Below are 27,100 nucleotides of genomic sequence, written 5' to 3' on the forward strand. Positions count from 1 at the left end.
GAGGTCAAAAAGAGAATTGCCACAATCCTAACCTAGCTATGGCTCATCAAAGATGTTACGATACAAACCCCATGATAGATATCCATCGCTTGGGCACACCAAAACCTACTAAGCATTCGCACCAAACCGTCGAGCCGCTTTCTTATTCCCGCTTCATCCTCCTTGACGTTCCTAGCGAGAATCAGGAGAAGCAACAGAAATGCAAGACATCTACTGTACTAGGAGACCCCGGCAGTGCTTCAAAAGAAACAATGTTATGGACCTCGATTCATTACGACAGATCGTGGCAACGTCGGGATTCGTTGTCGAGCCCTGGGACCTTGGCGACCCTAAATCTTATGACGTCTCCAAGGTTGGCATAGGCTACTTGGGACCAGCCGATCTCCAGCAGGGCCGAGACATGACTGTACCTCGAACGCAACAAGCTCTTGTTGGAGAGTACCAAATCTCGTGTCGTTGCCTGTAGGTCTTTGGAAAAAAGCCAGCACCCAATCGTCGCGAGACCTTTAACTACGGCGACGCCGAGGCTGAGAAGGACGACGAAACGTTGAAGAGACCATTCTGCGCACTCTTCCCTCTTGGAATGTCGCCAAAGACGCCGTGCTAACTGGGTTCGGCATGGGCTTCGAGCAGCAAGTCCTCCTACACCGGCGCGCAGCATAGAAGAACCCAAGGAGATCGGGAGGGCTACACAGGAGGCCCGGCGCGAGGAAAGGCAACGTGAGAGGGGCGAGAGGCGCATCGTGGCGATGTCGGATGATATTGATGGCTTGCTAGGGGACCTTTAGCCTCAGCTGTGATGAGCTGGGATCGTGAGTGTCGTCTCCAACCATGGACCGCAACATGGGAACAAATCAGTCGTACTCATGAGTTAGCAGGCCGTGAGTATGTTGAAATGATGCCGAACGGGGAGTAGAATGTCTTTCGGTCTACAAGGGAAGACATCCCACCCTTTCTATACCATATTCGGATGCAGGTAAGAGGGAAGAAACTCCGAGTTGGGTTTTCTGAGGTAAAATTAACATCAACTTCGGCAAACTGCAATACCTCCATGCCTCATTGAAAGCCCAACGAGCGAAATAGCTTTCGAAAGGTTGCGTCAAAGACCACGGGGATTTGGATTTGAGTCCGCACCCAACTCAACGAGTTCATGGGGCAAACGATCAGTCGAGCGGAACCTTGTCCATCCGAGTCGCCTCCGATTGGCGGTCGACTGGATGATGTAGAAGGGATCCCATCCCACACCCAACACCTGGCTTCCCGCTGCAGAACATGCCAAATCAGGTATATGCCCCTTTCTGGGTGCTCTAAGTGCCTGCCTTTAATGGAAACCATCCGGATTGGAATCCAGTTTTGGGGAATGTTGGAGCATAGGCATCGTAGGCGACGATTCCGCCATTGGACATGTCATGGTCTGACAAACATTCGACCCGACCTATTGTTAAAGGTGCTTTCCGAGCGGAGTGTATGACAAAATCCTTGACTATACGGACTCTTGGCTTTCATGATTTCGGATGTTTCCTTTCCTCTGCTCCCGTTCCTACCTATCTACTCCCTGGGTGATCTACGACAGCACCAGCGGACCTGCATTAGTTCCCGCCCGCTAGGAAGCTAAGCACGGAAAGCCGACTTCGTTCGCCCGCCCCAGAACGCCATGCCAAGCACCCCACCGCCGCCGGACGAGGCCGCCACCACCACCCCTGATGCGGTCAGCCCAGCGGCAGACGACCCCGCCCTGATCGAGGCAGTCGACGGGGCCGAGGAGGAAGAGGGGGACGAGTTCCTGACCCAGGGCTGGGACGCGACCTCGTCCAACGCATCCACCTCGGTGACCTCGAGCGTCTACGCGCACACCTTCGAGAACAGGCACCGGTATCACTCGTATAAGCCCGGCCGCTACCCAATCCCAATGATGACCTCGAGCAGAACAAGGAGGATATGAAGCATGCCGCGATGCTGAAGATGACGGCGAGCGACCCTTTCGACTCTGCCAGCCCGGCGCGCTGACAGTGACGTGACGCTGTTTTAGGATGGAAAGCTATTTTACGCGCAAGGCGGCCCTGCACGCCTTGCCCTCAGTCATGGGGAAGCCATTCGCCGCCCTGGGGCTGTCCGCGGCCAAGAGGGAGGTCTGGGCCGCAAGGGTGAGGGCGTCGCTGCGGGAGAACAATGTGCATCGGTATTATAACTATTACTTTTGGTATGCCCAGAAGCCGGAATTGGGGGGGGGGGGGGGAGGGCGCGCGCGCAACCGTGCTGCAGGAACAAGGTTCCCCAAAAGCCACCCCCCCAAGTCTTCAAGGGGGTGGAACGCAGAGCGTCGGATCCGAAACGTACGGTAGGATCTCCTCCCCTTACAAGCATGTCTGGAGCCGACTTGTGAGCCTTGGACATTTTGTTAGAAGTCTAATTATCTGTTAGGCATTTAACATAACCAGAACTACAAATATGATATTGTTTTTCTTATTTTTGTAGCTTTAATCATGCTTGCAAGCAGATCAAAGCGTCCCAGTGTTTATAATGTAATTACGCAGCAAGAATAACTCTATAGATGCCATACCCTGCATCTTATCGCGACACAACATCAGCTACTTAGGTACACATTTTCCTCTCCCTCCTCTTAAACTTCCCCCGATTTTTTCTCTCTTGCCATCTCCTGTTAGTGCCAGCTGCTTAATTTAGCCTTAGGGCCTAACAAGGACTTTGTGCCTTCATTTTCATTCATCGCCAGATTTGCTAGATACTGGCACTGAGATTTGTCGACGTATTAAAGGCCCTCCGCCTCGGCACCTTTGGATAACAGTTCCACCAAGACCCTTGGCAATAAACGCCACGACGCCAGTGTAACAGACCTGTCGAGCGACACCCAGCAGTGCATTATGTCGCGGTCGGAAGGCTAGGCCACCGCCTGCAGGTTGGCCTGTCTCATTGGCAGACAGGAGCGCTTAAGTGACGCCTTCATGCCTCAGTCTCGCTGGGTGTCTCCATCTGGTATTTGTTTACATCAATGGCGATTGCTTTTCGTCAGTCGAAAGGCTACAACCTGTCTCTTCTTCTTTCTCCAATGGAAACAACATGTTTACGACCCTTTTGACAACTTTCTATATACGATTGACAACGTGGATGTCACAGAAGGCTTAACTAGTTGAGTTGCTTGTCTCGGACCCCAAAGACGCCGACGTCGCACAACTGAGCGCGCTGCAGAAGCGTGGGATCTCTGCGTGAGTAGCTTATACATGTCCGCGGATCGCGCGACAGCACCTCTTTCTTGTCCTCTTCACCCTCACATGATCGCTCAGTCCAAACGAAGCTGACAGCGCGCCGAAGTCTCCTGGGCTTCCAGGCCCCACGCGCAATATCCCCTCGTCCACGAAGGGCAGTCAGTCTCTCATCGAATGCCAACCCCCTCGATAGAATCCAATGCCGACACATCTGTCCCTCACCGACCATGAAGAAAACGACGCCATCGCCCTCATCGTCGGCCTGTACGCCATCATCAGCATTGTCCTGTCCATCTGCATCTGCCGCCTCCGGCGCGACGCCGTCCCGAGCAGCCACGACGGGTACTCGTCAGCCCCGTCGCGCCGCTCGTCGTTGTCCTCCTCCGACGGCGAGAAGAAGTCGCCGCCGAAGGGGCCCTGCGTGCCCACGGGCCGGTTCACTGCCGGGCCGAGGCCGGTGGCGGGGCCCACACCACCGCCGCCCGGGAACAGATTCGCGGCGAGAGAAGGGATCGGGGTAGAGAAGTGCCACCGTCGCCCCGGGAGACAGATGGGTTCGGCGCGCGCGAGCGAAGAACGCTCCGATTCGGAGGGGACCGCCTGCAGCTGTCGCGAGGTGTCAATCCGCTGGAGGCGGAGCTGGGACATGCGGAGCTGATGTCTTGTAAGGTGGAGGGGGCTAATTACTTGTGCAGAGCATGCCCTTGGTCATCTGGACTTTGGAACCACCCAGTCCTCGGGATTTCCTGGGATACGTTGGTAGATAGGTACATTAGATTATGAGACGGCTCGATCAGTAATTACTTCTCCTTCACGCGTCTTGGTTCCGAACCCCCGAGACTCCTCCGTCCTATGGGATGTCGTTTGATGATTCGAACCGTACCGTCTCAGGCTGCAGCTTCTGTGGCTGTCGGTCGCCCAGTACAATGGTGAACTTCAGGCTGGCGGAGAGAACCTGCATCTCCACCTTGAAGGGAACCACAGTCCACGACACGCCATTCCTCATCTCAGTCCTGCAGTTGACGGGAAGTGTCTGATCAAGAGGGATGGTGTACGTCACGAGCTCGTAGATACCTTAGCCAGGCCCGGGGTACTTGGGCGGGTCGACTGCTTCGCAGGTAAAGATCTTGCAGGGGAGGGCGCAATTAGGCCCCCTGATGGTCTCCTCGGAATATGTGAAAGGGAATTCCTTGCACGCCCCGTCCGCGATCATTTCTGACTTATTGACCCACCATTGGTTGACATAAATTCGGTAGCCCTCGCCGGACGGGTTTCGTTCTCTGAGCAGTTGATGTCAGTGATTCGATTGGGGAGTCGGTGAGCAAGTGGGATCGCGTACTTCAGCTCTGCTCCGTCCCCATGCTTCGCGGCATCAAACGTCACATAGCACTGAGTGCCATAGTGTTGACTCGCCGGCCTTGAAGCGACGCTTACGTTGAAGCCCTCCCGGGGACCAAGTTGCCCTGCCAGGCGGGCAATCAAAGCACCGCGAACAATGGCAGTGTTGCTGAAAGGCACTCCATGTCAGACAAGCTCCGAGTCGTTCTCATGCATTGTAGACGACCTACCTATTGGAAATGACGGGGACTTGGATCCCTTCCGCAGAGACCATCTCTCTGAGCTGTTTCAGGAGGTACGGATTCTTGCCAAAGCCACCAGCCAGAAGGACTTGCTTCACCAGAGTCCCTTTCCGAGCCGTTTCGTCAATCTGTTTGCGGACGAGAGTCTTGATATTGGTGATGACAGGCCTGATATATCGTCTCGCAGAACGGCGGCTGGGATTTCGAGGACGCCGTCGATGATTCTGTGGCGAGGGCTGTGGAGCCCCTTCGACCATCATCCTGAGGGGCTTCTTGCTGTTGCCGGTGAACGACTCCTTGTACTTTTCGAACCTGTCGATGGCCCATTTCTGCCATCTGTCCCTCCAAGGGGGGCAGTCGCGCATCGTCTGCCGGAGGTGATGATCGAGGATCCTGTTGAGATAACTGCTGCCGCAGAGGCCACCCGAGCCACTGCCCCCGGCGCCCACAAGACTCACATGCGGCTTCAGAGACGCTATCGTTTGTAGGACGCGAGGTCGACGGTCCTGTGCAGCGGAGGAGTGATTAGCAAGAACAGAGCAGTGATCTAGAGACGCGGAAAGGGGAACAGACTCTCCTCCGGCATCGCAGAGAACAAATGTGTCGTCAGCCTTGAGGCCGAGGTTGTCCATCCTTTGCAATCCGTAGATGCTCGCAGCTCTATGTTTACCAACGAGATAGGGTTCGAGTGATGCTATCGTCGCAGGGCTGATTGTTTGCAACGCCTTGAAAAATACATTACCATGGCTTATGATCCATGGCTGCAAGTCCTCACCTGGACCTCGGAGCGACGAGAAAGAGGCGTCCTCAGCGGCCAGAAGGAAAGTAACGACCTTGAGGAAGTTATCTACCATTTACCGTTATCTGTTCTGGCCATACAACCCTTAATGGTAGGGCTAGCGGGAGCAGTGTGCAATATAGACCCAGGGTTATATGAGGCTGAGTTGGTTCTGATAAGCCAGGCGATGAGAGAGTGCGAAATTAGCAGGAAGTTGTTCCCAGGACTTGTGAGCTGTCATTGATAATTGAGCTGAGAAGCCTTGGATTTGTTTGCTATGGAGCTGTAACGTTACGGGGCAAGAAACGTAGGGTTCCCTTGAGCACTAGCACCGGTGCATCGAGGACTGCAACGACCGTCGTGTGTAACCGTTTAGGCCTATGATCTGGACTTCTTGGAGGAGCCCTTGAAGATAATGCTTGCATGCAAGGGCGAGGCCCATTGGCTGGCGTCGACAGCTAATCCAAGACAGGAAGTTGGGCATGCAAGGGGTCACCGGGCAGGATCCAATCCACATGCCAGCGAAATTTGGCCGAGATTGGCGGCACTGCTCCCGCCTTTCGGCCCCCAATCGAGGCTCTTGTGAGAACTGACCTCATGGCGGCCAATCGCGCCGAGACTTTTATCTCCTACTGGTTGAATCCGGCAGCGGATCTGGATAGACAGCCATGTCATAAGCCAGGACTGTGCTCCCTTAAGGGCACGTCTCATGGCACACAAATGCCGGATTTCCAGGCAGCAGGGAGGCTAAAAATGCGCAGCCCCGGCGATCGATACTGACTTAGAATAAGATACATATCCATGTGTCGTGGGTGGTGAAGGGTGCTTTTGGATTTTAAACCTGGGCGCCCCATAGAAGTGCCGGCGATACCCCTGGCGCTTCGAACATCCTCTCTTTTCGAGGAGGGATCATGTAACCACCGAGTTTTCTGCTCCTCCTTTTTCACCTGTCCATTTTTGGCTCTCATGACCATTGGCATCCCCCTTAACCGCCCCCCACCTGACATTGCGCCCACGGCCAATACCAGGTGTGAGCAATGTCACAATCCAGTCTCCCATGCCGGTCTACCGGAAAAGGGGGAGTTGATCAAGTATGTGAAATAGGTATATAATCCACGCCAATCTCTCACTTGGGGATCCCATCTTTCCTGGTCGCTCAGCAGCAAGCAAAGAATTTGAAGAGGTGAGTTTCGGGCTTGGCTGTCGTCTTCCATTCGTGTCCATACTTGGAATATCGTCACTCCTTTCAACATTCCAACTATCATGCTTTTCAAACAATTTGTGCCGCTCGTCGGCTTCGCCTTCACTGTCCCACGGGTCTGGGCAGGATATAACGCTGGCGCTACGAGCAACATTGCGGTATATTGGGGTATGAAGAACCCCCATGGTTCCCATGATGTCGTCGTAAGATGTTTACTGAATACAAATTTAGGACAAAACTCGTACGGCCAAAGTGGCTCCCAAGATCGCCTTTCAGCTTATTGTGCCAGTAGGTTCAAGTGTGCTGTCGAGTCAACTCGAAGTCAGATAACTGACTAGAGACTTAGATACCGATATTGATGTTAGTTGAAAGAGACCAGCAGAGGCTGGGAAAATAAGCCTCTGAGACGGATTGCTGACCTTTGACAAGATCATCCCATTGGCTTTTCTGAATCTTATTTCCGATCCGACAACAGTCAATTTTGCCAGCGCCAGCGACAATTGTACCGCTTTCCCGGGAACAAGTCTGTTGCGCTGCCCGGAAATCGAGTATGCCCATCCAGCGCCTAAACACTTGGTAGCTCAGCCAGGAGGGGAACCCGCTAACGATAGATCAGGGAGGACATCAAGACCTGCCAGTCCCAGTACGGCAAGACCATTCTGTTGTCGATCGGCGGCGCCACCTACACGCAGGGCGGCTTCCCGTCCGCCTCCGACGCCGAGACGTGGGCCGACACTGTGTGGGCCATGTTCGGCCCGGAGCAGGGCAACAGCTCCGCGCCGCGGCCGTTCGGGAGCGCCGTCGTGGACGGCTTCGACTTCGACTTCGAGTCCACCACGTCCAACATGGCGCCCTTCGGCAAGCGCCTGCGCGCCAGCATGGACGCCGCCTCCACAGGCGCCGCATCGGGCGGGAAGAGGTTCTACCTCTCGGCGGCACCGCAGTGCGTGTACCCGGACGCGGCCGACGCGGACATGCTCGACGGCGCCGTGGCCTTCGACTTCGTCATGGTCCAGTTCTACAACAACTGGTGCGGGGCTGCCAACTTCGTGCCGGGCGCGGCGGCGCAGAACGCCTTCAATTTCGACGTCTGGGACAACTGGGCCAAGAATACGAGCCTGAACAGGGACGTCAAGCTCCTGCTCGGCCTCCCCGGCGCCGCGGGCGCCGGCGGCGGGTACGTGTCGGGCCCGCAGCTCGCGGCCGTCGTCGAGTTCTCCATGCAGTTCTCCAGCTTCGCCGGCGTCATGGTCTGGGACATGTCGCAGGTGTACAAGAATCCGGGCTTCCTCGACGCCGTGGTCGCGGCCCTCGACGGTGAGGGAGGGGGACCTGTCCCGACGTCGACATCGACGACCACGACGACCACGGCGAGTACCACGTTCACGACGCGCACGACTACCTCGTCCGAGGCGACCCCGACCGCTTCGCTTGTTCCCCAGTGGGGGCAGTGCGGGGGGCAGGGGTACGAGGGCTCGACCGAGTGCCAGCCGCCTTACACCTGCGTCACTCAAAGCCCCTGGTGGGCTCAGTGCCAGTGATTGAATCCAGCTTCGCCTATATTGAAGGCTACTTATGCTTTTTATCGGATGTCATTCCTTCTTTTTTTTCTCCGTGCGTCCCCTCCTTCCCCTGTACATAGGTAGCCTATGACGCTGGAGTAGTTGCGAGTATTTTTCTAATATTCTGTATATATTATTACATATTTTCGTTGTGTTTAACGTATAGTGTTCGGGCTGGTATTATTTCCAGAGGAATATATCACACTTCAGATAAAATGAGCAGCTCCATGATTGCGAGGGGTAGGTATACTCTCTCTCCAGTTGAAGTGCAGAGAACAGCCAGGACAGTTGGTTCAAGCGTGCAACTCTATTCTGCCACAACAGCCTGTAACCTAGGTAAGTCTATAATTAGTCTATAGACGCGTACTTAAAGAAGGTAGTTACAGCGGGTATCGCCGGATTGAGTATCTTCACTAGGTATTGCTTGGACCCCGTCCAACGCAAATTAAATAAAATCAAATAAATACCTACGTAGACATTGATCAGATACTTATGGTTTGCCTATCTGGCGTAGAACGCTTGCTACGCTTCAGATCAGGCATAGCTGCAAGAAAAATGCAGGGTACTGCTATAGCCAACTTGCACTTAGTGCCCGTCTTCCACCCTCAGCTGTCGTGACGAAAGGTGGGCCTCCTGGACACGAAGTATGCGGTTTAATTCAATGACACCGTAGCGGATGTCGAGAGAAAACACCGAGGTTCTTAGATAGGCGGCCGTAAGATAAAATTTATACCTAAAGTGGTTGTATAAGAGAGCCGACGGATACTTAGTTTACCTAATTCCAAAGCCGTCCAACCTACCACGTGATCTCTAAATGTGCGACTTCATTCTCTAACAAAGTCAGTGGTAGGCACGGGACTAGCCTTTCCAATTAGGTTACTGGCCTAAAGCTAGCTGATCAGAAAGCTGAATCAGTGGCTGGTTTGCTTCTTGGCCCTGGGTTAGGTATTTCTATCGACAATGAATGCGAGTAACGTATCCTCATTTGGGCTATATATTGAAGCTACTAAAAAGGAAAGGAAGTCGGGAATCCCCGGCGGGGAATCGTCAAGTACCCCAAGAAGACCCCCCTTTTACTGCCAAAAGCAGGCTTAGCTACATTGGTATTGGGTCGGGTCATCACGTGAGTATCCAAGGATACCTCATCCCACCCAGCCCGAAATACGAAATACGAGAATTGTCCGGGATCGTGCTGGCGGTTCAGCTGATTCATCACAGCGCTTGAAAGCCCAACTTCAGTGGTAGCCAAGACCAGACCTCACCACATTCACCACCTCCTTCCATTCCTCGAAATTCATTCGCAGCCATGACAATCACAAGAAACATACCACTTCCATCTCCACGGACGGCAGGCACCATCCTCGCCGTCCTCCTCACCCCAGTCCTGCTCGAGACCGGCTACCTGCTCTACCTCAAGCGCACCGTCACGCGCCGCACCGTGGCCTCGGCGGGGCGACGCCTCCCCGCAGCAGCAGCGGCAGCAGCAGCAGGGAAACCCACCGCAGACGAGAACTCAAAGGCACGGGAGACGATCCCGGCATCGGTGAAGCGGCCGACCAAGCTCCCCGCCGCGGTCGCCGACGACGCGTCGCAGGACTACGTCCTGGCGTACGAGCGCCTCGTGTCGCACCCGGTCGCGGCCGCGTCGCTGCGGGACGGGCAGCAGCAGCAGCTGCTGCTGACGAGCTACGTGCGCGCGACGATGAAGGCGTTCGCGCGGACGCCGCAGTCGTTCGCGATCCGCGCGGCGGCCGGGCCGGACGCGCGCCGCACGTTCGCCCCGGCGTACATCGACGGGTTGGCGTTTGGGCCCGGCGACCGCGTCGATGGCGTGTACACGGTCGCGTACCGCGGGTCGGGCGGGCCGGGCGGGCGGGGGGAGGAGAGGGTCGAGCTGATGCTGGATGCGCCCGAGGGGTACCGTGGGCCCGTGGTGACGGGGATGATCGTCGCGGCGGTCGAGGTGGTCCCCGGTGATGCGGAGCGGCCGGAGCAGGTCGTGTTTGTTAATGAGACGTGGATGTGGAGGAGGTTGGATGAGCGGCCCACGATGTTGGAGGGCTCGTTGGGTAGCTGGTTGCATTCCTTGCTGGCCGGGTGGCTGGTGGTGAAGGGCGTTGAAGCTGTCACGAAATGAGTGGGGGTAGAGGCGGAGGGGTTTGTTTTTGTGGCTTGGAGGCTATGTTTGTGTCCATCATGATGTAAAACAGGCGCGTGTATTTGATCTCTTATCTTTGACCTTGCGCATCCCTTGAATCGGTAATAGGCTCCCAACCGTAAACAGAACATATATATGTAGGTATATGAAGAAAGTTACCAAAGTCTTTTACAACTTGATTTTTATATACCACTCCCCACACTCAGTCCGGATAATCCTCGTCGTCCACATCCTCGGGGTCCTGAGGAACCGGCTCTATGTACTTGATCTGATCCTGCAACCTCCCTATCTGGTGGAACACACGTCTCTCGGCGGGATGTATCTCGTCATTCTCAGCCCTGAAGTCGCTGAATGCCTGGCTAATCTCGACCAGCCGATCCTGGACCCAATCCCTCGCCCGGTCCGTCCTGGCCGCGTATCACAGGGAGTCGAACTCCTCGTGCAGCGCGTGCGCGTTCCCGAGCGTGAGCACGTTGGCCGAGATGCGCTGCGTCGCCTCCAGCAGTTTGCGCCTGTTGCCCTGGATGACGGGCAGCACGTCCGGGTGGCGGATGTAGCGGAAGACGGCGATGGTGATGCGGATCGGGTTGAAGAGTCTTTCGATGGCCGCCTGCTCGTCCAGGAGGCCGTGGAAGTTGTTGTTCATGACCTCAGCCAGGTTGTCTCTAAATGTGTCACTAGCCATCGCGTCCTGTTCGATGTTAAAGATGCGCCCCTTGAACTGGTTCATCTCGCGGTCCGCGAGTAGCATGGGGCTGCGGTTGCCCTGCGACCCGAACTGGTCGAAGAAGTAGTCGTTGGGCCGCCGAAGTGTGCGTGATGCGCCTGCTCGCGGGAGGTTGGCTGGCAGCGCGGTTTCTGCGTTCCAGTCTAAGAGCTACCGGCACGACTGGCTGCGTGCTGTTCTGGCCATTGGGGAGGGCTCCAGTCCCCAATGTTTTGAAGAGGTCGCGAGAGTACTGAGCCTGAATTGTAATTATTGCACAGCGTCAGATCCCGTGGGTGATGTAGAACGAGGTACGGGAAAAACGTGTGCTTTGGCGCGATGGCACACTTACATCTGGGTTGTGTTCTGTGTCAAGTTTGTCCTCGATCTCTTTCTTGGTCCAGTCTTTCCGCCTGGTTACGATGATCTCGGTCGACGAGCAAGTGCTGCGGTCAGGCCTAAAGGGGCTCGTCAGTTTCCATGCAGAGGATTTAGTCTTTCTGCCTTCCATGCCTAGGGGAGTCCTTACTGGAAAATGAGGTCGCTTGCCGGCACGGCATTACGGCCTCGCTGGCGGTCGTGCAGATGCGTGGCACCGGGCCATAGGCGAGAGACAAGTGTGGCGATAAAATTGATGTTGTCGATGACGAGTTCTATCTTGAACACCTTAGCCTTGCCCTTGCCCTTGTCCTTGCCAGCGAGCAGCTCAGACCGGGCAGCGACTTCATCTTCTGGGAGATCATTCCCGTTCTCATCAGTTTCGTCGAGCGACTCGTCATCAGCTTCGGGATCTATGTCGCAGCGGAAATCGCCGTCGTAGTCACATGTTTGACGGGCGCACTTATATTCGGTGACCTGGGTGTTGACTGTGCAGCACAAATCTTTCTTGCGCCTCCCTGGGGTAAGGTATCTTTAAGGTGAGCAGGCACACGACCAGTATGGGGAGGGGAGAGGAGGGGAGACGGGAAGAGCAACTTACACAAGCACGCGTTCCACTTGTTGTCTCCAATCGAGTCCCTAGCTAGAGTCACCTCCTTCGCATTACAAGCTATAGATGATGCAGTCAGAGCCCACTAGATAGATGCAAAGCACTCATAGTGCAGTGTCAACAGTCAGGGGGTTATCGAAGACGTACTGTTGTCCGCACAGTCACCCTGGCCTACCCAGTGGCAGTTCGTCAGCGGTTTATCGATGCCCTTGCAGCAGTAGTGCCTGCCATTATGTTTGCTGTTGCATTTGCCGTCGAGGTCTATTGTAGATGCAATGTCGAGCTCGCCGTACTTGCACTTGTCGCCGCTGTCCACATCAGACAATATGTCAGAATCGGAACACGCAGCTGAATTATTATTAAAATGCAGTAAGCAGGTTGGGCTCACCAGTCGGACCAGTAGCAGCCATTTGTAAGCTGTGCAAAGTTGTTCTGCATGCAGCAGAATGCCTGGGGTCAAGGTTAGCTATGGTGCTTGATATAATAGGTATTATTACTTCTTATACTGGCGAGAGTCATGTATAGGAGAACGAGGTACGATGGACAAACCTTCTCACCACGATTACACGGCCTAAGATCTTGCAGTTCAACAGTCCCCTTACTTGAGAACGCGCCGCCGTTCTTGGACTTGTAGAGCGTAGCTTCGCCATCGTGGCACTGTCCGTTACAGTCTAACCCGTCGCCTCGCCACATGCACTTTTCGGGTGCCACGGCCGTCTTACAGCATATCGGTCTCCCGAAGCCCTGTGAACCGAGTGTTAGAAAATCCATGTATATATTTTATGTATGAAGAAAGGGGCAGTAGATGGTATACTCACGCCATATAAAAATGGCCAGTTGGCCTGGCACCCTTCTAGATCCCAACCCATCTGCGAATACCCCTTGTCACAATGAAACATTCCAATAGACACACAGTCCTTGACGCGGTAGCACGAGGTGTCGAGACTCGCATCCATCGCCGTTATCGCCTCGGCCTCGCTGAGTGCCGCGCTGATCGTCTCCTCACGGATCTTGATGTTGCTAGCGAAGTCCTCCCCCAACAGGCCCGTGTGCGCCGAGAAGTCATAGTCGTCCAGATCGCTAGCCCAGATCAGCGCGCCCGAGAGGCCCACATCGTTGGCCCAGTCCAGCTTCTGCTTGAACGTCTCCTTGTCGTCGAACGACACCCACTGGCCGCTGTCGAAATTGAAGTACTTGACGGCGGCCTCCTTGTCCCACACGGGGGTGATGTCTTTCTTGCCCAGGATGTCCATCAGCTCGTAGTACGCCAGGTAGCCGCCAGTGCCGGTGCACACTCCGGGCTTGGCTGCATCGCTGAAGACGCACCCGGGCTTGGAGCATGACGGGTCTGCGAGCGTGAAAGATTGCCCGTAGAAACCGTAACCGAGAGTGACTTTCGATGGATTGACGTTGTTGCGCCAGAGGAGCGCGGCTGCGAACTTGATCTCGGTGAGGTTTGTATGTCGCTGCACAATGCTCCCGCTACCATGTTATCGAGTGTTAGTGCCTTGAAACTAGCCAAGATCGTCAAGCAAGTGTTGCGCTGGGGGGGCCTTCCATTGTTGACCAAATTCAGGGGAGTAGGGTTAGGGTTAGAGCACTTGTCGGGATTAAGGGGTTGGCAATGAGGAACAACTCAGGCTAACAAAACTCACATTTGGCTCTCACGATCCCAAATCCCATGGATATCGTAGCTCATCTACAAAGAAGATCAGGTCAGTATTATCCTTCCAGGACACCACATGTCACAAAGACACTCACAAAATTCGTCCAGTCGGCATATTTGAGCAGTTCCGGGACGTCAAACCACCGGAGGTACCAGTAGGATGCCGGGATGGTGAAAGTCAGCTCGAGACTGCGGCCATGGCCTCCCTAATATCCTTGAAGAGAAGCACCATGTTCTTGGTGTCCTCTTCCTTCCCACCGCGGTCAGGGGCGCCTGGGTGTTCCCTGTTATAACGCCCTTTGTCAGCTTCAATGTAATGTCGAGCCAAGCACTCGAACCAAGTACTAACTACTAGCAAGGAGTGGACAAGGAGTAAGCTCAGTTTCATTTCATCGCCCGGTCCCCAAACTCACCAGTCCAAATCAAAGCCGTCAAAGCCATGACGGTTCAGAAATTTCATCGTGTTGGAGACAAACTTGGCGCGCTTCCCCTCGTCGGCCGAGATAATACCAAGCAACGGCTGCGTCGCCGTATTGTTATCCGAGAAAGTCCAGCCACCTACACTGACAAATACCTTCAGGTTAGGGTTAATGTTTTTAAGCGCTGTCGTCTGGGAGAAGAGCGAGTCGGGCGTCTGGGAGTCCATGAAACGATTTCGTAGGTACCAGGATCGACGAATGCAAATGCAAAGTTGATGTGCGTGAGAGCGCCCACTTTCATTGGAGTTAACTGGAGGCCTAGTTTGCACCAAGGCGCGGCCGGGCTGGAACGGGAGAACTCACGCGGCAAGTCTTCAGGCTTCGTTTGATGACATTTCGACCGGGCATTCCACCCCTCGTAGTAACCAATTACTAGCCCTATGCGTCAACAAAATACCGAGTGTCCAACTGACGCCAAGGGACAATCGCCTCTAGAGAGGGCCTTGCCGGTGGCGGCAGCCGGAGGTTTGGGGTGTTCGACGCAGTTGCTCTGGCAATTGTCGTTGCTATGAGTCCTCCACGTCAGCACAACGGCGCACCTCAGCTTTCTTTTCGAGATGGGACCAGAGAACGAACCAGAAGTCGGTCGTAGTGCCACAGAATCCAAATTCCGACTGAAACGGACACAAACACCAGTCAGTGGAAAAGAAGAAGAAAAAGAGTTCAAGCGGTTTAGGGACGCCTTAGTCGACACGTACACAACACACGTTCAGTGGACATGTCTTGTTAGCCGGTAAGGCGAACTCGCCACACTCAGCATGGGCATCGCAGTCCGAGATGCACCCGTCGGCGCAAAAATCCGGGCCTGGTCGTATTATTCGTTAACACGATAACTCGCCATAAGACAGACAGGAGGAGACATGAGGAAATCACACACCATATCCACAATACCCACTCGCGCCACAACAGGCGCCGTTGGGGCATGGAGTGGAAGCACTGCAGGAGCCATCCTAGTCTTTCCTGTCGAGTGCCCCGGGAAGTGGCAGCACGGAAAATCCTACGCCCCGGACAACTGCGGCTTCAGAGGAGGTCGGGCTACGTCTACCCAGGTGCGATTTGAAGGGGGTCAGGTGTAAGTCGGGCGCGATCCATATTAGTGGCGCGAGCAAGACGCAGAAGAGAGCGACAAGAGACCCGGCCGGGAGGCCAAAGAGGAAGAGTTTCGGCATTATGGAAACGACTCGAAACGGGGAGAGAGAACAAACGAGCGACCGGGGATGGGCAATCAACCGTTTCCCTGATCTGCAGCTAAGGCAATTGATGCGAGAGCGCTCGATGGAGTGCTTTTAAGTCTTCTAGTGACTCTCTTAATCCAAGCCATCCTGGCGGGGAGGGGGAATATTGTACATAATTAATTAGTGGCTATTAATTCGGGACCAGTTATTCTGACATGTTGGTTAAGCGCCCATGGCAACAATCAAAGTGTTCGGTGCGGAATCATACCATCTAGTTCAGGGCGGCTATTCTATCCCTGGACCTCAAAGCCAAGATTTATAGAAGGAACGACCGCAAGTAGATTAAGTTTGGGCGGCGCAGTTCTGAAACTTGAGACTGGCTCCTCCCATAGCTTCTCCCGCAGCTGCTGCAGGAGGCCTTACGCAACTCCCAAGGACCCCCAATCTGCCATCTTGGGCGTTCATTTCCTGCCGCGTGTCTCTTCTTTAAACTGTATGCCAAGGACTTGCGCGACTGGCGGGGTTTGAGGCATGATTTTCAGTCATCTCGGTTGCCGCGAGGCGCGAGGACGGCAATTCAGGTGTAACTATCTGACCCTTCGAGTCGAGCGGCTAACCAGGGGGTGCCTTCGACCAGCGAGCCTCACAGGACGGAGCCAGTTCGATCCCGTTTTATTTTAGTTTACCGACCTGCTCAAAGATATCCCAGGGCCCTTCTCTCAATCCCCGCGGACGCCTGCCCGCCCCTTCCCTACCCGTTTCTCCCTGACTTGCTACAATGGCGCCTTCATCAATGCTGCTTCTCATCGTTGCAGCGACTGGCCTTCAGTTTGTTTTCGCACAACAGCTCTCCGACTCCTTGCACTTCATCGACTTCTCTGCGTTTGCTGGGCTGAGTAAGACGTGCATTCAGGCTCTGAACAAGACGGTTCAGTGCTCGAGCTACCTGGATCAAGCCGCACAGAACGTGTAGGTAGAATTTGCTGAAGCTGATCCAGCTCAGAAAGCTATGTTTATACATATTCTAACTTTGCGTGATAGTGTTGAGACGGGCAATCTTCTGGCTGAGGATGTCCTCACCGAGCTGTGTGTCGACAGTTGCAGATCGTCGTTGACGAGCTTGAAGTCCACCGCCGAGACGGCCTGCACGGCAGATGGAGATGTCATGGTCAATCGAGATATTGCCTATCCAGGTAACTACCTTGTGCTCATATCCATTGATGCTTGAAATACACTGATTGACAATGTACCAAGCAACATATTTGATCGACGAGTACATATTTGCTTACGACGTCTCATGCTACAAAGACAAGTCCGTTACGTTCCGTTTTATATCCAGCAATGACTAACGTTCTACTGGTCCTCAGATCAGTACTGCGACACTGACATTGCTCAGTGGCGTAACGACACAGCCAACGACAACTCAACCGGCGCGTATGACTGCGAGGACTGCATGCTTGGAGTGATGAAGTTGCAGCTAGAGGCGCCCATCGCCTACAATCGCTACCTGGAGGACTCGTTCACTTCGGCGACGTCCAGCTGCAGCGCCACCGGCTACGCGTATGCAACGCCGGGGCAGTACGCGCTCAACTCCACCGCAACAACAGCAACTGGGATGGCAGCTGGGACGGCAACAGCACCTACTTCGACAAGCACGTGCGTGGGCGATTCGGTTACAGTCAAGGCGGGAGACTCGTGTGGCAGCATCGCGGCAGCGCATAGTGTGTCGACCTATGGTCTAATAGCGTTGAACAACCTCGACATATACTGCAACGACATCACGACCAGGGACACGCTATGCCTGCCCGAAAAGTGTCTTACTTACATGCTTGGCTATGGCGATAGCTGCAATGACCTTGCTGCTGCCTACAATGTTTCAACGATGGAGTTGACTTCATGGAACAGCAACCTGGAGAGATGCATCAACATGAATCGCTGGGTCAACTGGTCCATCTGTGTTGGGTAAGAAACCCCCCCCCCCCCCTTCCCCCCCGCCCATGATATGCGCTCACTCAATGGAGCGTGGCCCGGGTTATTATTGCCGGCAGCTGACCACATCCTCCCCACCCTAGGGTCCCGGGCGGCAAGACCACCGCCCAACCAACCGCACCAACAACCGCTGCCATCCCCTCCAACGCAGCGCCAAAGTCCAACCGGCAATGCGGGCTCTGGCACAACATCACCTCGGGCGATAACTGCGCGCAGCTCGCCGCCGACGCCAACACCCCTCTAGCCGACTTCTACTTCCTCAACCCAGCGTCGACGAGGAGTGCACCAAGCTCCAGCTCGGCGTGTCGTACTGCGTGCAGCCCGTCGGCGACATCGCCGCCTACCCGGGCTACACCGCCGCCGCGCCTTCGACGAGCTTCACGCGCCCGGCGACGAGCAGCAGCAGGGCGCGGGCGGCGCTGCCAACCACCACGGCAACAAGCACCTTGAACGAGCCCCTCGTGACCTCGACGAACGGCGCAGGGACCTCAGACACGGAAAAAAAACACTTCCAACGAGCCCACTGTGACCTCGACGACTGCCTCAGCCACGTCCTCGGCTACGTCCTCAGGGGCAGTCCCGACGCCTACGCAGCCCGGGGCGATCAGATCTTGCACCAAATGGCACAGGGTAGCGGACGGCGATGGGTGCTGGTCTATCGCTGACGATGCCGGCATCGAGCTCGACGATTTCTACTCGTGGAACTCCGAAGTTGGGACTGACTGTCTCAATTTGTGGCTATCCTACTACGTGTGTATTGGAGTTTGAAGCTCAACCAGTCTTGTCGAGGCGTGAGACATGGACGAGGAATATGTTTAGGTACAGGGGTATATTTAGTTATCTGTAGGCCAAGTGATGATACGTAAATTATATGGGTACCTAGTGTGAAGAGTTGGGGATGTGTTCGTGTATATCCCGTCTACCTAAACAACTAGTATACCTTTGGCGGACGCTCGTAGAAGAGGCTCCAACCCTGGTCTACCTGTAGAATGTCGGAGAAGCTGAGGAGAAACTTGGTCCGAACCCACATCCAGCCCACATCCCAGCTTGTGCATCCCTCTACTGGCGAATGCGTGTCTGACATATCTACACTGTCATCGTCTACGTCGTCATCTTCCTCATCTTCCTCACCATCTTCTCCATCACCTTGACTAGCCTGCCCACTGGCCTGCGCCTCTACTGCTTCTTGACAACCAGGATCGAAAGGGCCGAATCCAAATAAATGCTCCACCCCCTCCGGACATCCTGCATCAACCACCCGCACTTTGACCGGTGGCAGCGGGCGGCGGCCAGGCATAGCCTTAGCCACACTTTCCGCCTCACGCAGAGATGCTAGGCTCTCATCGTCAACCATGACAAAGTACCGGATCCGCGCAACGTGTCCCACCCGCACAAGCAAATCATCTGCGCCCTCGCCATCCCTCTCCACAGACACCTCGGCCCGCCACGCCGAAAACTGCCGAATCGCAGCCTCGACGCCCGCACCTTCGAGGTCTCGGTCCTCCAGCACGTCCCACGTCAGCAGGGGCAGCATGAACGCCGGGATGTCGTGATCGTTGACGGCGCGGAGGTGGGCCAGGAACGGCTCCCAGAGCTGGTTGTTGTCTTCGTTGTATGACGCGGTGCGTATGACGACATAGCCCCAGCGGTGGAAGCCCGAGATCTGCATGTTGCGCATCGTGCGGCCGTAGGCGAAGTCTCTCGCGGTGAAGTAGGAGAGCTCGGGCGGCGCGCCGGTCAGGGGGCGGATGTGTGTCTTGTCGCGTCTATCGACGGGTCTTGTGTCTGGGGGCATTGTGATGACTTTATATTGTTTTTGTTGTTTGCAGAACGGTTTGGAATGGCCAGATTGGTAGACACTCTCCTGGGTAGAAGGGGGTTTGGAAATGGATAGTGTCTTGAGATCAAAATTCTTGGCGGGAAGTGAAACCGCATTTGATGGAGGCAGTTACGATACCTCCAGCGAAGGCGAGCTCTGACCTGGCCTTATATAAACAATTACCAAAGTCAGTGCGCAAAAGTGGCACACGAGTTCGATTTGAATTGAATACGCGATCATGCAGTTTCCATTTCTTCCAATTCCACCCTCTTTCCTGCAAGAAAACCTTCCTACAATCTGCCAATTAGCATTCAATATCCCTTTAACCAGCACCGGAAAACCATGTCTGTGCGAAACAAGGCTTGGGCCAACCAAAATTGTATGTTTTCAAGTACCTCAGTCAACAAACAGACGAGCTACAAAGTCCTTATATACCTAGGTACCTATGGGGCTAGAGCAGACGACGTCACAGCTGGCCCACGCTTGGCATTTTGCCAGCTGCCATCAGCTGCCGAGGCTCTCTCATCCCACCTCAGATTCAACCTCCATAGATTCCAGCCTTAACAAGTTGTAACGAGAAGCCTATTCACACCCAGATCTAACGATGACTATCCTTATATGAGTGAAGCATGGAGCAGTCACAGAATCCAGCCCCAAAAGGGCACACACGGACGCGATCGGCTGCAAAAGGTACCCCGAGAGCAACGGCGAGACCCTCAATTCCACTCACCCAAGTCACCCCCGGGCGCATGCGAAATTATTGCATACGCCCTTTCCCGCATCAAGAGCTTAATTCTGTGTCACATAACCTCCGTTGCTAACCTCCCAATCGCCAGCCACTCGGCCTAGGTCGTCAACCAAAGGCCCTCTTGATGTCGACGAGTAAGTGCTCCAAGCATCAACCCCGTCCACCAATCTCGGTGGGTCCTGAAACTATTATCATAGAGCGCCTTTACTTTCGCCGCCTGCGCCAGCAGCGTCACGTCTAAGCTCTCGGGGGCCAGCCAGTCCCGGGCCTACCTCACCCCACCGCCGCTCAGCAGCGCAATCCCCCATGGGCGGACCTCTACTCTCCCCGGCCGCGCCACCCTCCGTCCCGGAGCAGCGGGACCTATCCCACCTCCTCCGCCCAGAGACCTACCAACCGCTATCCCAGCTCTCCATCCCAGCCCCCTTCCGCAACTCCCCCCGGCAGCCCCGCCCCGACACCGCCATCCCCGACCTCCTCGCCCGCGGCCACTACCGCGCCGCCGCCATCGCCGCCGCCCAGGAGCTCTCCGGCACCGGCGGCGCTCCGCCCCCGGACCCAGCCGACCACGCCCGCATCCTCGACCTCATCCACGTCCGCCTCGCCTGCCTAGGCCTCTCGGCCGCCTCGGGCGTCGCCGTCGGCGTCGCGGCCCAGGAGGCGCGCGCCCTCGGCGACGTCGTCGGCCCCAGCTTCTTCTCCTCCTCCACCACCACCACCTCTGACGCCAACGACGCCGCCGACGACGAAGAGCCGCCATGGCCGTGGCCTCTCCGCGTCCTGGCCGTGCGACTGCAGGCCCTCGGGTTCGCGGACCCGCGCCGCGCCGTCGCGAGCTACTATGAGCTGGCTGCCGAGGCGCGGTCGCGCCTGCGCGGCGCCACGGCGCGCGGCGACAACTCGGCCCGCGAGCTCTGGCGCGGCCGGCTGGCCGGGCTCGGCGTCGCCGTCGCGGGCGCGCTCGTCGAGATGGGCGACCTTGCCGGGGCGGCGCGGCACCTCGAGACGCTCAGGGGCGGGGTGTCCGACGGTGGGGCGGCCATGGTGGGCTTCGCTAGGGCGCTGTTGTGGTTGCATGTCGGGGATGTGGAGGCTGCTAGGGCGTGTGTTGGGCCTGGGGAGGTCGGGGAGAAGATTGTTGCTGCGCTGTGCGCTATGGCGGATGGGGAGTACGGGGAGGCTTTGGCCGCCTGGCGGGAGCTAAGGGCGGAGAGACCAGAGGATGAGATGATTGGGGTGAACATGGCGGTATGCCTACTCTACGTCGGGGAGATCCAGGAGGTAGGTTCCCCCTTGTTCCTGGCTTGTGATCCCATGCTGACCCGGGCCGCGCGCACACGAACAGGGCAAGTCGCTTCTGGAAGGGATGGTCGACGCCGGCTACTCGTCCCACACGCTGCTGTTCAACCTCGCGACTATGTACGAATTGTGCACGGAGAGATCGCGGACCCTGAAGGCGCAGCTTGCGGAACGAGTGGCGGGGATGGAGGAGAGTCCTATGGGGTGGGAGAAGGGGAACGCAGACTTCAAACTGTGAGGTGAGGTTGAGAAATCAATGCAATTGCTGTCTGCATGGTGGCAAAGCTAGATAGGAATTCCCCGAGGCCTCTCTTTGCCCGCGTCATCGAACCTTTCTTCCCGATCTGCAGTTCTATGCAAGACCCATGCGAGAACAATGCTCCGTCTGTTACAAACCAGACCCATCTCCCTCGGCAGTAAAGCTACAGACTTCTTGCATACCCATCCGGCTCAAAGTTTCCGTCGGAACCGAAACCGGAGCCTTGGAGTTCTTGCCCTGTCGAAGACGAATGTGCTGAAGGCGGACAACTCGGGCGCTCTTTACCCAGCCCGAAGTAAAGTTAGGACCGGGATTTGTCCTCAACAGGGGTCGAGAACCATCCAGCAACCTAAGCGTCTCTCAGTGTGTATGGAAACTGCTCAAACCATAATATAGACAGCAAAGTAATAGAGGATCAAAATGCACGCAGTCACGTCACGTCAAGTCACGGAACATGCCGAAGACGCAAATCACCAACACCAAACGAGAGATCAATTAAATTTCTGATGCTATCCCTGATCCCGCCCGTGCCTCGCCATCAAACCATTCCCATATGTAGTGGACACGTAGCGGCCCAAACGCGTTCGCGCCGTCCAAAAAAATGAACCCGATGATTTTACCAATCTTTGTGTGTTTTGTGCGAGACCGCCCCCTGCCCCAAGAGAGAGAAGAAAGGTAAAAAGGAAAGAAAAAGAAAAAGAAAAAGATCAGAAACGATTTTTTGGGAGCCTTTTCAACGATTCTAAATGACCTCAGCCATCATCATCTCCTTTTGCGTACGCCTGAGCGACAGTCTGTGGAATTGGGCAAAAATAGACCGGAACCGACTGCCGTCACCCCCAAAAAGTAAATCAGAAAGCGTGATTCTTTCGGCTGGGTTTGGCTTGTAGTATCCGTCCCCCTTACAAGCCAAGCCGAGGACGTAGGCCCCTTGATATTCCTCGAGTGGAGTGAGCCATTAGAAACCAAAACCCCGGGGGGGTTGGCAAGGAACGACGGTTGGTAGGAGCAAAGAGCGTGCATTAACCTCTCGTCCCCGGAATTAGGATCGATCTGCCCTTGTCGAGAGCCTCGAGAACGAGCCCCGAAAAAATATAAACACAGCCCAAGTGGGTCGTTTGAAGTTCCTTTTCTTCTTCGTTTCCGTGCTCCTAAAATCGAGAGAATCGTACACACAAACATCCGAGTAGAGAGAAATCATCGACGACCATGCCATGTCTCTGTCTCGTCTGGCATGCCTGGCAAGCCCCGCACGACCTAGGAACGAGTCATGGCCCAGTCCGTTATCGGGCAGCGGCGACGACGACGCCATTAGTGGTAGTTTCCACCCCAACCGCGCGGGGCGTTGGCATAGTAGCTGCCACTAAATCCCTGTGCGCCGTATCCACCATATGGGGTATTGCTGTGGCCGGCCTGGCCACCACTGGCGCTCATACCATAGCCGCCGGCTGCAGTTTGGTTTCCATGAAGACCGTGACCCTGAAGATGGCTGGGATAACCGCCGTATCCGGACATCCCAAGACCGCCTTGCTGGTTGGACTGCGGCGGCGGAAGTCCGGCCGGGGCGTTGTTCGTGGCAGAGCCCGGTCGGGCAGCGGCACCGAGTGACGGGCTTGGTCCAGCCCCAGCCTTCGACTCGCCGAAGGGCTTCAGATCATCGTTCACCGTCGGAGGGTTGCCTTGCTGAGAAGCTGGCCCGTTGAATGGCTGTCCCGACGCCTGCGACTGGTATGCAGACGCTCCGCGGCTAAACGTGTCGTGCATGCCGCTGAACCCGGTGGCACCCAGCCCCGGCTGGTTTCCTGACTGCGCCGACCCCGCGCGTCCATACTCGCCAAGCCCGGCAGCAACACCGGCGCTGTCTGCTCTATGCAGAGAATTCTGGCCAAACCCGCCGGCTGGGGATGAGGCATGGCCATAAGGCCCCTGTGGCGACATCCCATATTGGTGAGGCTGGCCGTATACAGCACCGGCCTTGCCATACGGTCCAGCGTAACCAGCCTGGTTATACCCTCCCTGGTACTGCTGGTTCACATAGGCAGCGTAGTACGGGCTCCCAAAGTACGGGTGGCTGTAAGGGTAGTCGTGTGGCTGTTGTTGCTGGCCGTGGGACTGGGCCTGGTTGCCCTGTCCGGCCTGCTGCTGGGCCTGGGTCACAGATGGGTTCGGGGTGGTGTTGCCACTGGTCTGCGGCTCTACCGCGGACGCCGCACCGTAACGACCCTGTGTATTATGAACGCCTCCTTGAGGATATTGGTTCAGGGCATCGTTCTGATGAGCATTGTAGCCGCTGAATGAGCGCTGCGGCTGCTGCTGCTGCTGCGGCTGCTGAGAAGCCAACCCCTCCTGTTGACCCTGCGCACCCGGAAGTTGTTGACCAAATTGCTGGTTGTAGTAGTTGTAGGGCGTTCGGCTGTGCTGGTCAGCCGTGTAGTAAGAAGAATAGTCGCCAGAGGCCGAGCTGAAAGCGCCGCCCGGGGCACCTCCCGGCTGCTGTTGGCTTTGGGGTTGCGATTGCTGCGGCTGGCTGGGGAAAGCACCCTCGTACTGGCTCTGCGTGGCGGCCGCGGCAGTTGGCTGCTGTCCGAAGGTGTCAAACTGCTTCTGCGAGGGGAAGGACGATGGCTCCTGGGGAGCAGCCTGTCCGAAACGCCCGAACTGCTGCGTGTTCTGGGCCGCGGCTTGTGCTGCTGGCGCGAAGGGGACGGTTAGCGATAGGTCATATGGGGGTGGTAGGTTGGGGTATGACGGTAACACACCCTGTGAAGCCAAGGCTGGTTGAGACACAGGAGCGGTGGGAGCGGCTAAGGCTGCGTTAGCTGAGAGAGGCCGGAAGAACTGGGACGGGAGTGGCGCAGTACCAATAGTAGGCCCAGAAGGCGGGGGGAGGGCGGCCGCGGGCTTCTGCGAAGCGTAGGGTTCCGGGACGGGTGCGGGTTGGATGGGGGGCAGCGAGGTTCGAGGATGGGCCACAGGCGAATCAACGGGGGGTTGGGCGCGAGTCTCGGGCTCCTCCCGGTCGCCATCGATGTCCTCGTCGAGCGGCCCGTTCAAGTTGAGGGAACCAAACTGGACAGTTGCACGGTCAACCTGGTCACGGTTACCGGGCATGCGGACGGCCTCCTCCTGGTCGAGGATTCGGCGCTGATAGCTCGGAATGCGCGCTGTGTTACGCTCCGTCGCCTTAATGGCAGTCGCCGCAAACCCGCTTGAAGCCGCCCGCGAAGCTTGCTGCTGCGGTGGCAGGCCAGACAAGGGTGTAGTGACTGCAGAGGCATGTGGATTCCATGAATCAGCCGCCTCACTACGGACTGTCTCAGTCTCGGGAGGATGCGATTCATCATCAACATGTTCCAGGTTCGTTTGTGTAAGCCGATCGGTCGAAGGTGGTAGGGCAACTTCGGGTTTGGTGGCGGCAGGGATCTCGGATGGCGCCTGCTCACTAGCAGGCTCGGCCGTAGGTTGCCCAGTGGTGGGAGGGTTCTGTTCGGCAGGAGTAGGTTCAATTGGGGGCAATGGTTCGATAGCGCTCTCGGCAGGCTTGGGAGCCGGGGACTCCTTTGCCTTGGGGGCGAGCTTGGCGGCAGTTGATTGTCTCAGCATGCTGGCCCATGTCTTCGGTGTACCATCAGGAACGACGGTGGGCTTGGGACGAACAGCGGAGGTGGCAGAGGTGGCGGGGGCGGCGGGAGCAGCGACAGCAGCAGCAGTAGATTCAGAAGTAGTAGGAGTAGAGGTGGAATCGCCCCAGCCGGCCGTGCTATCGGTAGTGTTGGTGGCATCCCAGGCGGGTGACTCTTCGGTAGGGACAGACAATGGGTTCTCCTTGGACCGAGTGCCGTTAGTCGTCACTTGGGCAGGCTTCCCGCGCACGCCACCGCGTCCTCCGCGTTCGGTAGCCCTGCCGCGACCCCGTGCTCCCTCTACGGGATTGCGGCCACCTCTAGCAGGCCTGGTACCTCCGGCAGCTCCCGAATCGCCAGTAGTAGTTGTGAAGGTGTCATTCTTCCCCTTGGGGCGGGCGCGCTCCTTCTTCTGCTTCGAAACCTCACCCCACTGTGAGATGGCTCCTATAATGAACAGCTCGAGTCAGTCACCGAGTGCATTGAGTTGGGAGGGGAGCAATGCCCCCGAAGGGAGGCGGGTGATAAGCGCACGTGAGGAGGGGAGGGGAGGGCAATCAAGGGAGGCAGCGAAGTAGATAAAGTACACACCGTCGGCAATGCGCGTCACAGCAACGTTCTCGTCGCCATCTGCCTCCTGCAAGGCGTAGAGGATATCGATATCAGACCAGTCGGAGAACATTTCCTTGATCATACCGATCTTGCTTCCGTACTTCTGCTTGAGCTCGCCAACATCGCCTTCGTCATCGAGGGTTGGCAAGCTGGAGTCGGCGTCGTGCTTCGAGTCGCCATTCGTGGCGGCGGGTTTGTTGGAAGGCCGGGTCGATGCGCGGGTTGAGTATCCGCCTCCACGGCTACCGCGACCAGAGCCCCTACCACGCGAGGCGGCTGATCTGGATTGGACCTCAGACATTGCTGAGATGAGGGTGAGGAAGGACAAGAGGGAAAGCCGGCAGCCGAGTCGCCCAGTGGAATGGAGGCAATTGAATGAAGACTAAACACCAGGAGGAAAGAAAGGGTATTGTAGATGGAGGGGTTTGTTGCGCGCAGCCGTGGTCGTCAAGACTGGTGATGGATGATGATGTGTGATTGTGTGCGTGGTGCGAGAGAAGGCGAAGGTTGGAAGGTTTTGTGCTTGGCGACTCAAGATTAGACTGCCAATGAAAGAAGAGTAGAGCTGAGCAGAGGCCACCTGCAACACCTGCATGCAAGTGGCAGGACACCCACCTTGAAAAAAAAAGTACGTAAAACTGCACTAAAATAAAAAGGTCAGGTTGGTCGGGTGTGTGGGCTGGGGCGTGACCAACAAGGCGCGAAAGTGCATAACGGGAGGGAGCTTAGGGCGACAAGCAAACGCCAATTCCAACCCATTTTCCCTTATCATACCTACGTACTGTACCTAGGTATTGATACCTATGAATATGTGACCAGGTACAGAGTATTTTAATTTATTCTCTGACGGCAGCTACCATTTACGCAGTGAACAACATCCTCCTTTTTGGTGACTGCTCCCAATCCTTATATTCGCGGCAGTGGAGGACAGCTCTGATACATCGCGTCACCTGATTGGTTGCTGTCGGCTTGAGCAGCTCTCCGTCTGTGCAAGGCGAAAGCTTAGCGTGCTGCGCAGATCTTGAAGCCATGCATTCCAGATATGCTACCAACAGCACCAACCAAGGAACCTACAGGTCAATGGTTGGAACTGATGTGACCATCAACTGATACTCAAGCCACCACTCACTCTGCAAACAGCAACTGCTGATTGCATCCCTGCGCATTCAAATTGCAGTTGCCCATCGGCGGGAATGATGTGGCGCGGGCATAAGTGGCTGAGGTTTTGCCCCACTTT

The 27,100-nt window shown here is 56.1% G+C and overlaps 9 protein-coding genes across 9 annotated transcripts; 5 read left to right on the forward strand and 4 right to left on the reverse strand.

Annotated features, from left to right (window-relative positions):
* Window positions 1–1,654: 1,654 nt before the first annotated feature.
* On the forward strand, window positions 1,655–4,150 carry QBC33DRAFT_591716 (uncharacterized protein; the record flags this gene model as incomplete). The annotated part of the gene is made up of 3 exons (XM_060431654.1): window positions 1,655–1,881; window positions 2,030–2,171; window positions 3,415–4,150. The coding sequence occupies 3 exons, from the start codon at window positions 1,655–1,657 to the stop codon at window positions 3,877–3,879; spliced, it is 834 nt and encodes a 277-aa protein (XP_060287655.1). The 3' UTR covers window positions 3,880–4,150.
* QBC33DRAFT_565611 (uncharacterized protein) lies at window positions 4,072–5,798 on the reverse strand (the record flags this gene model as incomplete). The annotated part of the gene is made up of 5 exons (XM_060430422.1): window positions 5,371–5,798; window positions 4,790–5,307; window positions 4,561–4,728; window positions 4,316–4,501; window positions 4,072–4,234 (listed from the first exon to the last, which is right to left on the reverse strand). The coding sequence occupies exons 1-5, from the start codon at window positions 5,653–5,655 to the stop codon at window positions 4,072–4,074; spliced, it is 1,320 nt and encodes a 439-aa protein (XP_060287656.1). The 5' UTR covers window positions 5,656–5,798.
* Window positions 5,799–6,731: 933 nt separating this feature from the next.
* QBC33DRAFT_154640 (glycoside hydrolase family 18 protein) lies at window positions 6,732–8,506 on the forward strand. Its single transcript, XM_060422184.1, has 5 exons — window positions 6,732–6,948; window positions 7,012–7,068; window positions 7,127–7,140; window positions 7,210–7,328; window positions 7,397–8,506. The coding sequence occupies exons 1-5, from the start codon at window positions 6,843–6,845 to the stop codon at window positions 8,319–8,321; spliced, it is 1,221 nt and encodes a 406-aa protein (XP_060287657.1). The 5' UTR covers window positions 6,732–6,842; the 3' UTR covers window positions 8,322–8,506.
* Window positions 8,507–9,486: 980 nt separating this feature from the next.
* QBC33DRAFT_591730 (uncharacterized protein) lies at window positions 9,487–10,664 on the forward strand. The gene has a single exon (XM_060431655.1). It carries the CDS (start codon window positions 9,649–9,651, stop codon window positions 10,477–10,479), a length of 831 nt encoding a protein of 276 aa, XP_060287658.1. The 5' UTR covers window positions 9,487–9,648; the 3' UTR covers window positions 10,480–10,664.
* A 254-nt stretch (window positions 10,665–10,918) lies between these two features.
* Window positions 10,919–15,638, reverse strand: QBC33DRAFT_591732 (glycosyl hydrolases family 18-domain-containing protein; the record flags this gene model as incomplete). The annotated part of the gene is made up of 18 exons (XM_060431656.1): window positions 15,379–15,638; window positions 15,038–15,144; window positions 14,879–14,953; window positions 14,763–14,829; window positions 14,643–14,717; window positions 14,274–14,418; window positions 14,119–14,191; window positions 13,956–14,066; window positions 13,850–13,893; window positions 13,013–13,676; window positions 12,744–12,938; window positions 12,583–12,644; window positions 12,342–12,502; window positions 12,186–12,254; window positions 11,736–12,102; window positions 11,559–11,664; window positions 11,382–11,465; window positions 10,919–11,278 (listed from the first exon to the last, which is right to left on the reverse strand). The coding sequence occupies exons 1-18, from the start codon at window positions 15,506–15,508 to the stop codon at window positions 10,919–10,921; spliced, it is 2,895 nt and encodes a 964-aa protein (XP_060287659.1). The 5' UTR covers window positions 15,509–15,638.
* A 654-nt stretch (window positions 15,639–16,292) lies between these two features.
* On the forward strand, window positions 16,293–18,168 carry QBC33DRAFT_591737 (uncharacterized protein; the record flags this gene model as incomplete). Its single annotated transcript, XM_060431657.1, has 5 exons — window positions 16,293–16,483; window positions 16,556–16,707; window positions 16,882–17,476; window positions 17,587–17,718; window positions 17,772–18,168. 5 exons carry the CDS (start codon window positions 16,293–16,295, stop codon window positions 18,166–18,168), a joined length of 1,467 nt encoding a protein of 488 aa, XP_060287660.1.
* Window positions 18,169–18,328: 160 nt separating this feature from the next.
* Window positions 18,329–19,712, reverse strand: QBC33DRAFT_523751 (uncharacterized protein). Its single transcript, XM_060426665.1, has one exon. It carries the CDS (start codon window positions 19,296–19,298, stop codon window positions 18,435–18,437), a length of 864 nt encoding a protein of 287 aa, XP_060287661.1. The 5' UTR covers window positions 19,299–19,712; the 3' UTR covers window positions 18,329–18,434.
* A 664-nt stretch (window positions 19,713–20,376) lies between these two features.
* On the forward strand, window positions 20,377–21,607 carry QBC33DRAFT_554617 (trafficking protein particle complex subunit 12; the record flags this gene model as incomplete). The annotated part of the gene is made up of 2 exons (XM_060429532.1): window positions 20,377–21,351; window positions 21,416–21,607. 2 exons carry the CDS (start codon window positions 20,377–20,379, stop codon window positions 21,605–21,607), a joined length of 1,167 nt encoding a protein of 388 aa, XP_060287662.1.
* A 1,332-nt stretch (window positions 21,608–22,939) lies between these two features.
* Window positions 22,940–26,164, reverse strand: QBC33DRAFT_510970 (uncharacterized protein; the record flags this gene model as incomplete). The annotated part of the gene is made up of 2 exons (XM_060425801.1): window positions 22,940–25,698; window positions 25,843–26,164. 2 exons carry the CDS (start codon window positions 26,162–26,164, stop codon window positions 22,940–22,942), a joined length of 3,081 nt encoding a protein of 1,026 aa, XP_060287663.1.
* Window positions 26,165–27,100: the final 936 nt, after the last annotated feature.

This window comes from Phialemonium atrogriseum, assembly GCF_030411735.1.
Source record: "Phialemonium atrogriseum strain 8032-3 unplaced genomic scaffold QBC33scaffold_2, whole genome shotgun sequence".
Taxonomy (NCBI): Eukaryota; Fungi; Ascomycota; class Sordariomycetes; order Cephalothecales; family Cephalothecaceae; genus Phialemonium; species Phialemonium atrogriseum.

Bases quoted from the DNA above. Each gene is read 5' to 3' on its own strand.
- QBC33DRAFT_154640 (XM_060422184.1), top strand. From the start codon at position 6,843: ATGCTTTTCAAACAATTTGTGCCGCTCGTCGGCTTCGCCTTCACTGTC. The intron at 6,949-7,011 runs GTATGAAGAACC...ATACAAATTTAG, and splicing joins CAACATTGCGGTATATTGGG to GACAAAACTCGTACGGCCAA. The intron at 7,329-7,396 runs GTATGCCCATCC...ACGATAGATCAG, and splicing joins TTGCGCTGCCCGGAAATCGA to GGAGGACATCAAGACCTGCC.
- QBC33DRAFT_591730 (XM_060431655.1), top strand. From the start codon at position 9,649: ATGACAATCACAAGAAACATACCACTTCCATCTCCACGGACGGCAGGC.
- QBC33DRAFT_523751 (XM_060426665.1), bottom strand. From the start codon at position 19,298: ATGCCCCCAGACACAAGACCCGTCGATAGACGCGACAAGACACACATC.